General features: G+C 44.7%; 1 protein-coding gene across 5 annotated transcripts in view; it reads left to right on the top strand.

The window, feature by feature from the left end:
- The window catches only part of SYNE2 (spectrin repeat containing nuclear envelope protein 2), a 275,888-nt gene that overhangs the window by 158,556 nt on the left and 105,138 nt on the right, over positions 1 to 12,194 (top strand). For all 5 annotated transcript variants that reach the window (XM_073349866.2, XM_078853402.1, XM_078853405.1 and 2 more), the window contains 3 exons: positions 1,001 to 1,117; positions 7,065 to 7,298; positions 10,903 to 11,085. In XM_073349866.2, coding sequence (XP_073205967.2) covers positions 1,001 to 1,117; positions 7,065 to 7,298; positions 10,903 to 11,085 — 534 coding nt within the window. The remainder of the gene's footprint in view (positions 1 to 1,000; positions 1,118 to 7,064; positions 7,299 to 10,902; positions 11,086 to 12,194) is intronic.

The raw sequence follows: 12,194 nt of genomic DNA, 5'->3' as shown, positions 1-12,194 counted from the left end.
GAGACCAAGAATTGGAAGGACATAAGCTCCGGTAGAAAGGACATAAGCTCCGGTTTGAGATCGGTAGAAAGGGCTGTTGGCATCTATCACCGGGAGACAGGGGAGTGGAAGTGGTATAGAAGGGCGGCTGTTGAGTTAGGATTACTGAGTAAAGAAAGAGAACGTGCATGGCAGAAATGTAGGGTGGCTAATGGTTTTAGTGAATAACATTTTCTGAAGAAGCCTTTGAACTGCATGTCCTCAAGCTAATGGTGGGCTGTTGCTGTTTTCAAAGGAAAATGCAATAGCACCGACAGCTGAAAGTTTTTCACGTCCAGGGAAGGGAAATGAGAAAGACAAAGAAGACAGCAGAGCTTCCTGGTCCTCAGGCACCCTATCAGGTGGCATTGCCCTGGTAACATTCTTCATGTTTATCTCTGCATTGGGGAATTCTTCCCTGTGTAGAGAGCCTGTACAAGGCCTATGCATTGTTTTAGTCCTCAAATCAGCACTTGAGTGGGATTTAAGGGTGCATAGGTCTTGCATGGCTCCTCCCACAGGGTTGAATTTCATATAGTCTGTGAGCATCCTTTAACAGTTGCCCGCTCAGCAGGAAAACAGTTTTTGTAGGTGATGCTATCTGCCGAAAACACAAGAATGTAAATGCAAACTCAGGTTAACAGAGAGTTCATGCCTCTCCCCCCACTCCCTTGGTAAGAGATAAAACAAGACTTTTAATGGGTGTTTCCTCTACCCTCTGTGTGGAGTAACTTGTGGAGGATGTGTAGTTTCTGATGGAAAAGTGGGCAGTACCTAAGCAATCTGATCAACTAGCATCTGTTATGAGAGCTGTAGCTATTTGTCTTTCTGTATCTTTATGTCAGATGTGAGGGAACTTTCCTGCATTGGTTATTGGCGCAGAATGATGTATGGGTTGAGTGACTGCTGCCTTTTGAGGCTTCTAAAGCACAACAAGGCAATGACAATAGAAATATTTCCACAGCTGCCTTTCTTTTTACAGGATGCTGATGTGTTAATAGAATCATGTGATAAACACGGCAAGGAAACATCTTTTCAAGTTCCGCAGAAAGCTGGAAGCGATGAAGATTCTGCTACAGGCCTTAGTAATTGGGCAGTGGTAAGTATGTTGGTCTGAATTTGGTGACCTTTGGGCATGCTGCAAAAGACATCTGTTTGATGGGGTTTTGGAGCAGGCTGAGGGTGTTCTTCCCCCAACTATGAAACGATAAAAAGGAGCTCTTTGGGGCGTGTTTGGTTTGCTGAGTTCCTGTTGTAATGATTATTTTAATTCTGTTGGTGTTTTGTTGTAGTGAGGGCATCTAGATCCTTGCATAGGCATCTTTCATGTTATCATTAACGACTGGTATTGTTATTTATTATTTAAATCAGAGCAAATACATATATTGACTCCTAGAAAATACAATTTACCAGGAAGCCAAAGTGCGTAGTTTCAGGAAGCCCATGTGCTGTCAAATATGTATGTTTCTCCTAGGGGAATTTTGCACCAAAAATTAAAAATTCTGCACACAATATTTTAAAATTCTGCAAAATTGTACATATTTTATTTGTCAAAATTACACAATATAATTATGCCAGTTTCAATTATTTTGGTAATTTATTTCAAAATACCAGGCAGCAAGTATGTCTGTAATAATATAGACAACAAAAAAGATTCAGGAAATGTTTTTTGACAAATAGATTCCTTTCTAAGTATATTAATAGAGAACTTTGAGTGATAATTCATTTAAACTAAAATACATAAATGTATTTCCTGCACCCCTCAGAAGCAGTGCAAAGGATTGGGGGAATCAGGGTAATGGAGGAGCTGAGGGAGAGGGAAGTAACTGCTGAGCAGGAGCCTGGGCGTGAACCTGGAAGATTGTTGGGTGTGGGAAATATGGAACCGTTTTTTTGGGGGGCAGGTGGGGAAGAGATTGTTAGAGAGTTGGGGAGCCTCCCCCATGCAGACCCTGGCTCTCCCATTCAGTCAGGCACATTTACCGCTCTCCCCATGTGTACCTGCAGCCCCACTCAGCCATTCCCCCAATCCCATGTGTCCCTGAACCCTCGGCCACCCCCACTCTCCATCCCCATGTGGCCTTGCACCCACACTCCCATTCAACCCCCACTCCAGTCTGTCCACTCACTGGCCCTTCTGAATCCCAGTCTGTGACCCCCCCAGCAACCCTGTGTGCTGCACTCTGTTTGTCTCCCCCCCACCTCCTTTCCCGTGCCTCCTTTCCTGGCCCCTTGGGCAGGGCACTGTTAGGAACGCAGCCTCTCCCCATCCTTCTCCGGGCTGGCTGGCTGCCCTCTGTTTGGGCACCACAGCAGCCCCTGGTGAGTGAAGGTGTAATTGCAGCACCTCTCCGGCAGAATGTATTTTCTGTGGAGGAAAAAAAATTTTTGCAGGGGACGTGAATTCTGTAGGTGTGCAGTATTCTCCCAGAAGTAGTAGGTCTGGAGAAAAGATTAGTAATCCAGGAGCCTGAGTCACTGTAGGTTGAAGGGGAGATGGATTAGATTGAGTTTCCCGCATGTCACCACTTGTTCTGTACTGGCTAGAAAGCATCAGCTAATGAACATTTACAATGTTAAAAATGAAAAACCAATTGCACAATACTTTTCATGACTGTTTTTTTATTGATACTATGGGAAATGGGATTCGATGGTGATATATTTATGACCATTCCATGTGACACGACCTAGGTGTCCATTTTCTCTGTTTTCTTATTATCTGGAAGAATTTTCTATTTCTGATGCACCATAAATACTTTGAACATAAAAAGAGTTCCTCTTTGTATAGGAAACCCCCAAGTATTGTAGGAAGAGAGATGCAGCCTCAGATTTAGTGTAAGGTCAGTCCTAGAAAGGAAACCATACATAATATTTCCAGGATGATTATTGAGATCTTATGTGCCCATATGTTGTACTGGCATCTCTATGAGCTTTCACCATTTTCCCCTGCCCCTTTCTTCCCCATATCAAAGCCAGTGGAACAAAAACTCAGAAGAACCGTTGCCTGTGACAGCCAGGCAGTTGCTTCCCCTCTAGCTATCAGTAGAGGAAAGCACTATGGGATCTAGAGCCACCACTGCTGCCAAAGTCCCTTACTGCTCCTGTAAATTTTCCATTGGAGAGGTCTTCCTTCCTTGAATTGTCCTGAATAGTTATTTTGCCAACATTGTGATTCGATCCCAGTCCCCCCCCCCCCCCACATTATGTTATACATAGTGATTTAAACTAATTTCTTTCTAAGATCATAAATTTACTGGATGGAGACAGAAGGAAATGTATTTCTGTAAACACTAAATCAGTTTGCTTTCTCTTGAGGAATACTTTTAGTCAGATAGACCAGGATTTTGATAATTTAAATACTGTATGTGTTCTGACAGGTGGCTAATCGAGTTCAGTGTGCAGTTGACCAATGTGCATTTATTTTGGTGCTGCGACAAGCCCACCAGGGAAGACATTTGGAGCTACTGTAGAAAAATATTAAATACCTTGGAATTCAGTCTAAGTTAAAGGAAGTGAAACTGTTCTAATGCATGCTGCTGGCTGGGTCTCTTGGTAACATACAAATACACTACTGCTTAACCTATCTCGAACAATATATTTGCTTTTAAGGAAGACCAGTAGAGCATAATGATTGACAGCAGAGCTTAACATGTATATAGAGATTTAGGAAGTGGGTTTATTTGTGTTCTGTACTTAGGGATTGTCTATACACAACAATTAAGCCACTTTAGCTATACTGGTATAATTCAAGTGTTATATCACCACCACCACTCCACCTTTTAGCTGGAAAGTTTCAGCTAAATTGAAAGGTTTGTGGGAATGTGTTGATTTCAACACCATTTTGATAGGAGAAAATCAGTGCAACTAATTTTGACATTCTCATTTTGTTTAGAATTTATTGTTTCAATTTTGTTTTGACTTTTATATTTAATTTTACTATGATATTTATGTATTATTTTATATATTTAATATTATTGTTTTGACACTATCAAAATGAAACATTTCACTGTCTGAATTGAAATGTTTTTGGAATTTCTATTCCATGGTAAATTTTTAAATTTTGTTCTGATTCAGAGTGTAAACAAATTTGAAAATGTCAATGTTTCCCACTGGATAGAAATCCCATTTCCAACAAGTACAGTTTTAAGACCTGTATTAAAAGATACATTAAAAAAAATCCTAGTCTAAAAACCAAAAAGAAATGAATCTGCTTTCACCCCTCCATGTGTATTTGAGTGAGTGAACTCATAACAACAAATATATCTAGACCGAAAGCTGAAAATCCCAGCTGACGCTTCCTAATACCACTCCCACACGTGTGTAGGCACGTGCACACACGCAAGCACACTTGCACACGTATATATTTAATCAGTTCCTGGATGTGTAGTGTTAAATTAGGATTTCTTTGCTTTTATGTGTTTAATTCATAATGGCCATGTTCCAGACCACTTAAGAGACAAGCAACAAAAGTGATGTTTACTTATTTAATAAAGTAACACAGTGTAATATTTAAAACAATGTACTTTTCCTGTCTTGTCATCCACCAACTCACATCTCAAAAGCCAGTGAATACCATACTATTGCTGTTGGTGTGTCTGACCAAACAGTTATCGTTCCACTACCACAGGGGTTGGCAACCTTTCAGAAGGGGTGGGCCGAGTCTTCATTTATTCACTTTAATTTAAGGTTTTGTGTGCCAGTAATACATTTTAACGTTTTTTAGAAGGTCTCTCTCTATAAGTTTATATATTATATAACTAAACTATTGTCGTAGGCAAAGTAAACAACGTTTTCAAAATGTTTAAGAAGCTTCATTTAAAATTAAATTAAAATGCTGATCTTACACCGCCAGCCCGCTCAGCCCGCTGCCAGCCTGGGGTTCCATTCACCTAGGCCAGCAGCAGGCTGAGCGGGGCCTGCGGCCAGGACCCCGGCTGGCAAGGGGCCTGCAGCCAGAACCCCGGACCGGCAGTGGGCTGACTGGGGTCAGTGGCCGGGACCCCAAACTGGCAGTGGACTGAGCGGCTCAGCCCGCTGCCACTCAGCCCGCTGCCGGTCTGGGGTTCCATCTGCTGGCTCCTGCCAGCCAGGGTCCCGGCTGCCGGCCCCACTCAGCCCGCTGCCGGTTTGGAGTCCCGGCCCTGTCCACATAGAGTGGGTACCTACCTTCTCCCTGGTTCTAGCCGATTCTCTTCTTCTTTCTCTGCACTGAGCTGAGGGTAGGGGTGCACTGAGCACAGGTCTGGGGGTGAAGGAGCAGGCTGGGGGTTGGGGTGCAGGGTCTGGCCAGGAGCTAGAATGAGGGAGGGGACTCAGGGTTGGGGCAGGAGGTTTGGGTGTGGAGTGCTTACATGGGCAGCTCCCGTTCGGTGCGAGGGGTGGGGGTGGGAATGTGGGGGGTGCAAGAGTCAGGGAATGGGGTGTGGGGGTGTCTGGGTATGTGTGGGGGGTGCAGGAGTCAGGGCAGGGAGCTGGGAGTGTGGGGGGGTGCAGGGGTCAGGGCAGAGGGCTGGGGTGTGTGGCGAGGTGTACGGGTCAGGGCAGAGGGCTGGGTGTGTGTGGGGGTGCAGGGGTCAGGGCAGAGGCTGGGTAGGTGCGGGGGGTGCAGAAGTCAGGGCAGGGGGCTGGGAATATGTGAGGAGGGTGCAGGACTCAGGGCATGGGGTGTAGGGGGCTGGGTATGTGGGGGGTGCTGGAGTCAGGGCTGGGGTTGTGGGGGGGCTGGGTGTGAGGGGGGTGCTGGAGTCAGGACAGAAGGCGGGGGGGTGCAGGGGTCAGGGCAGAGGGCTGGGAGTGTGTGGGGGGGGCAGGCGGCTGGGGATGTGGGCTAGGCTCATGGGGGTGCTCCCAGCCACCTGCCTAGAGCAGCTCACGGCAGGGGGCTGGAGGAGATAAGCCCTGATTCCAACTCCCTTCCCCAACGCGGTGTCCCCACCTCGTCTCCGCCTCCTCCCGGAGCAGAGAGCATGCTGCAGCTCCGCTTCTCCCCCTCCCTGTCAAGGGCCATCAGCTGATCGGTGGCAGGGAGGGAGAGGAGGAGGGGCAGGAACCCAGGGCTGGGGGAAGAGGCGGGGGAGGGGGAACTTGCCTGCCCTGCAGCAGCAGCCGACAGGACCAAGCTTCTTCACCCTGCCACCGCAGGGGGTGCGGAGAAGAGCGGGCCGGGGCGGGTAGGATTTTTAATGGTACGCTGCTGCCCGCCAGGGTCCCAGTCCAGCTCAGCCCGCTGCCAGCCTGGGTTCAGCAGCGGGCTGAGCGGGGCCGGCGGCTGGGACCTGGCAGGCAGCAGCATGCCATTAAAAATCGGCTTGCGTGCTGTCTTTGGCACACGTGCCATAGGTTGCCGACCCCTGCACTACCATATTAGGGACCTAATTGTCAGATGTATGTATGTATTTTTGCACACACTTGCCTTACGCACTCGATTCGCAAATGAAAATTAGAGATTTGCACATGCATGTCTATGCCTGTGTGTGCACAACCCCGACCTGCATATGCATTTTTGAAAATTTGCCTGCTTGTCCAAAACTTAAGAAAATTGTGTTTATCACGGAATGTTAAAGGCTGCTCCTAGGGTGAAGATAAATAAAAGAGAAATGTTATTCAAGGGTGGGTTTGAGTTAAGACTCTACAATGTTTTCTGTATAGCCTACATCCTAAATAAAGAATGCTTTTAAAGTTTATTTGGAACTGAACTCCTAAAAGTAGCACATAAGTATTTCCCAGCTGCATGCTCTGTGTGCTTTAGAATACAACACTTTGCATTGAACTCACAGAAAAATACCTATCCTCTGGGATAGCTAGCTAATGAACCATGAGTCATTGTTCTTCCTGTGTGCTCAGATATACCTGTGTAAATGCAAATTGGCTGCTTGGAAACCTTTTGCACCAGATCATATGATCATTCAGCGTAGTTGTTGGGGTTTTTCTTTCTGTTTTAACCTGGGAATAAGGTGACTGCCAGTGCAGGTTCATAGCTCTTGGTATACCAAAGTTAAACATTTTCCGCTGATAGATTTTCTGTGTTTGAATGTCCTTTGCTTCAGGGTGACACGCCTTCTTCTGACACAAACACTTGCCAGTGCTTTCAGAACAAACCAGGAGAATCAAAGGAAACAGTGGATAGCAATAGGCCTGAGCCTGAAAAGATCCTCCATGTCTGCCAGATACAGGTTGCTGAGCTGGAGCTGTGGCTAGACAAAACTAAAGTGTCCCTGGAGTCAGAAACTCAGAGCCCTGAAATGCAGCAGATCGTGGAACAGCAGCTTGCTGATTGCCAGGTAAGATCAAGTGGTCAAAGTTCACTGCTGCCAGCTAAACCAATCACCCTTCCCCCAATAGGTGTGTTTGCATAAAAGCTACAATTACTGCTTCAGCTCCTGTTCCTGCGTACTCTGCCGTACACTGTAGTGAAGAGGAACCACTTGGTTTTGATTTTAGCTGCTTTTTTCCAATTACCTTTTTTTAAACCATATTGTACACATTCGGTTTCCTTGTCTGTATATTTTAGTATCTGAGATCTTAGATAGGATTTACAGCATAACAAATTTGTGTTTTGTAAAGAAAGATTTACTGTAATTTACACAGATCATTTTGGTTTGCATAGTTTTATTAATTAGTATGGAGATATGCCTATCTCATAGAGCTGGAAGGGACCTTGAAAGGTCATCGAGTCCAGTCCCCTGACTTCACAGCAGGACCAAGTACCGTCCCTTATTTTTGCCCCAGATCCCTAAATGATCCCCTCAAGGATTGAGCTCACAACCCTGGGTTTAGGAGGCCAATGTTCAAACCACTGAGCTATCTCCACCCCAATGTGTATAATGTGTATAAAAAGTTCACCGGTTTAAATTCACTAAAAAAAGGCAGGTTGTTTTTTTTTTTTTAATGAGACAGTGACCTCAGTCACGATAAAAGCTTGTTTACTGAACAGGGAATTTGCTAACCATTTGACATTTCCATTTTATTCTAGTGTAGGCTTTTCAGGTAAAAGTGCTCTAAAATTTCTTCCTAAAATGTAAATTTTTGTTTTGCTCCCTGGGGCCCAATCCTGCAGACTTAAGTGTGAGCTTTACTCTTGCAGTAAGAATAGTCCAATTGAAGTCAATGTGAAGACAGTGTACATAAAATTATTCCCTTGCATAAGTCTTTGCAGGATTAGATGGAGCTAGAGTGACCAGATGTTCCGATTTATAAGATCAGTCCCGGTATTTGGGGCTTTGTGTTATATAGGTGCCTATTACCCCCTGCCTCCTGTCCCGTTTTTTCACGATTGCTATCTGGTCTTCCTAGATGGAACCTAGATGTTCAACCCTGCAACTGGACAGGTTTATATTTGTGCGTGCTACCGTAGCTACAGCTCATTCCTTTTCACAGAGATAGTGTGGATCTTTTCACTCTGTCACTATCTGCAGCAATGACAAGCTTTGGGGAACACAATGGCCTAATACAAAGATGCCCATTTTAAATCAATGAGAATGTTCTCAGCTAATTTATGTACTGGGCCTGATTCCACTACTACAAATGACTACTGGCCTATTCACTCAGGGTTCATACCAGGGCCTTATATAAACTAGGAAAACTAGTTTGACTCCACTATAAACCCTATTTAATACCAATATAGTCAGAGTTTAATATTTAGCTCAAATTTGACAGTTGGAACTCAAAAAGCAACATTTTTCCTGGTCTCAGCAAGGCCTCGTAGCACAAGGGGGAGTAGCACATAGCAGCTGCAAGCTCAGATATGCAGTCAAAGCAAATCAATCTTGATGACTGTGTCATTGTAACTATGCTCTTACTGGTTTCAGAGGAACAGCCGTGTTAGTCTGTATTCGCAAAAAGAAAAGGAGTACTTGTGGCACCTTAGAGACTAACCAATTTATTTGAGCATGAGCTTTCGTGAGCTACAGCTCACTTCATCAGATGTTTACCGTGGAAACTGCAGCAGACTTTATATACACACAGAAATCATGAAACAATACCTCCTCCCACCCCACTGTCCTGCTGGTAATAGCTTATCTAAAGTGATCAACAGGTGGGCCATTTCCAGCACAAATCCAGGTTTTCTCACCCTCCACCCCCCCCCACAAATTCACTCTCCTGCTGGTGCTAGCCCATCCAAAGTGACAACTCTTTACATAATCAAGTCGGGCTATTTCCTGCATAGATCAAGGTTTTCTCACATCCCCCCCACCCCCATACACACACAAACTCACTCTCCTGCTGGTAATAGCTCATCTAAACTGACCATTCTCCAGGTTTAAATCCAAGTTAAACCAGAACATCTGGGGGGGGGGGGGGGTAGGAAAAAACAAGAGGACACAGGCTACCTTGCATAATGACTTAGCCACTCCCAGTCTCTATTTAAGCCTAAATTAATAGTATCCAATTTGCAAATGATTGTAGAGAAGCAAAGTGTGCGTTGTAAATGGCTTGTCTAGTTTTAGTAATTGTAGAGAAGCAAAGTGTGCGTTGTAAATGGCTTGTCTAGCAGGAGAGTGAATTTGTGGGGGGGGGTGGAGGGTGAGAAAACCTGGATTTGTGCTGGAAATGGCCCACCTGTTGATCACTTTAGATAAGCTATTACCAGCAGGACAGTGGGGTGGGAGGAGGTATTGTTTCATGATTTCTGTGTGTATATAAAGTCTGCTGCAGTTTCCACGGTAAACATCTGATGAAGTGAGCTGTAGCTCACGAAAGCTCATGCTCAAATAAATTGGTTAGTCTCTAAGGTGCCACAAGTACTCCTTTTCTTTATGCTCTTACTATCACTGTTGGAATGGAGAGCCTGCACCTATAGGTCAAAGGGTAAGAGGATTTGTGGACCATGATCTCCACAAGTATGGTTCTTTACCTAGCCATGACATTTTGGACTTCTTCCGTATAAAACCTGAAGTCAAAATTTGGCCCTAACGGTATCCTGTTCTGCTTCTGTAGATGGTTAAAAACGGCTTCCTTTTTAAAACATGCCTCTTTATATATTAGTTAATAAACAGATTTTGTATTTTTCTAAGTATTAGTCTCATAACATGAATTGAACTCCTGGAATATCTCTGGCTTTGCAAATGGATATAATTAAAAGTTTAAAAAAGAAAAGAAAAAAATGCTGTACTGTATTAATATAGCCAGAACATTTTCCTTTCCTCACTCACTGACTGCCAAGTCACTTACAAGACTTATGGATCATGGTGGATAATCAGCTGAACACGAACTTCCACTGAGATGCTGTGGCCAGAAAGGCTAGTGGCAGTCCTTGGATGCATAAATGGGAATTTCGCATAGGAATAGGGAGGTTATATTACCTCTATTTTTACACTGGTATGGCTGCTATTGGAATACTGTGTCCAGTTCTGATGTCTACAATTAAAAAAGGAGGATGGAAAAATTAGAGAAGGTTTAGGGAAGAGCCACAAAATGATTAAAGGATTAAAAAACATGCCTGATAGAGAAGGACTCAAGGAGCTCAATCTATTTAGTTTGCCAAAGAGACGGTTAAGGGGTGACCTGATTACAGTCTGTCAGTACCTTTGTGGCAAACAAATATTTCATGATGGGCTGGGACCGAAGGGTTCAGAGGGTGGGAGGGGATAAGGGCTGGGGTAGGGGATTGGGGCGTGGGGGTGGGGGGTGAGGTCTCTGGCTGGGAGGGCGGGCTCTGGTGTGGGGCTGGGGATGAGGGGTTTGGAGTGCAGGAGGGTGCTTCGGGCTGGGACCGAGGGGTTCAGAGAGCAGGAGCAGGGCTGGAGCAGGGGGTTGAGGCATGGAAGGGGGTCAGGGGTGCAGCATTTACCTCAAGCAGCTCCTGGAAGCAAACAGCTGAAGTGTGAACAGAGTATTAGGCAGTTGTGCTGGTAAAGATGAATAATTAACTGCTCTATTTCCTAGGTTATGTTATCAGAGATTGAACAAAAGGTTGCTTCTTTATTGGAAGATTGCAGAGATAGGCAGCAAGGAGATAGTGCAGGCCCTCAGAAAGAAGCAGAGGCCCTTTCCTTGAAGCTCAAGGATGTGAAGTGCAATTTGGAAAAAGTCCAGGTGATGCTTCAGGACAAATACAGTGAAGAACAGGTAAAAAGCCTGAATACTAGTTGAAGTCCTGTGAGTGAGACATTGTGCTGTAATAGGTGAGGGCTTCAGAGGACTAGTTATAAGAGACATTGTGAAATTAAGGGATGGATGCAAATGAATGTGCATGTCTGTCACTGTCATTTTAGTTCACAGTGCTGTATAATTATGCGCAGCTTGCTGCTTGTAATGGTTTTAGTGGTTCTCTGAATGATTTCGTTTTGCTTAAAGAGCACAGTGTCTGAGGTCAAGGTTTTATGAGCCAAAATGAGAGAGAATGAAAAAAATATTTTAAGATTTTTAAAAAAATGTTATGTATAATAGAGATCCTGGTGGTGAAAGGTTCCAAGAGGACAATTCCAAGACTGTAGCCCTCTCTTCAGAGAACAGGAATAGCAAGGGCAGTGACAATGCAAGCTTTCCCACACTGCCCCACCTGTGTCTTCCACTAGAGGATCTCCAACATCGATGAAGGAATAGGTTGTTCTCTGTGCCTATTCAGTACTCATCTGAGTATCTCTCTGGATATCTCTGCTTAGATTGACTCATTTATTGGCAGTCAGTTACAGCTGTGGGGCTAGTTCCCCACCCCATCTTTTTATGATGGCTTCAAGAAAGTCTGCTAGGGGTGGGTGCATTGGCAAAGACAGCTGCAGGCTCACCTACCCTGGAACAGAGCTGTCTGAAAGGTGAGTAGTGGTAGCCAGGGAAGGGACTGGTGGTGCTAAACTCTCCTGTTGAATACCAACATTCCTCTACAAGTATCACCAGGCAGAAAATCTACACAACTTCCAGACCATATGAACCATGTGGAAGTTGGAAGCTAGTTTTACATGCATAAATTGCACCTCACCATAGTTCATTCAGGCAAAAGTGTTAAGAGTTGGTGTCAATGAAACTTCCAAAACCGTACTTTCCTATAATTCTGCTACCAACAGTATGGGGAGGTGAACTAATGAAAGAAAGGACTTTACTGGAAGATGAGAATAAATTCAAGCTCTCCCCAGGTGAAACAGCACAAATATCTTTGCAGCAAGGCTAAACTAATAGCCTTGTCCCATCCTTCTGAGAGATCATCCCTGGTTCATCCCCAGTGTATTTTTCAGAGCCTG

This window comes from Lepidochelys kempii, chromosome 6 (genome assembly GCF_965140285.1).
Source record: "Lepidochelys kempii isolate rLepKem1 chromosome 6, rLepKem1.hap1, whole genome shotgun sequence".
Lineage (NCBI taxonomy): Eukaryota > Metazoa > Chordata > Testudines > Cheloniidae > Lepidochelys > Lepidochelys kempii.
Note: the sequence above shows the minus strand (reverse complement) of the source record. Positions and strands in the feature narration are given on the sequence as shown.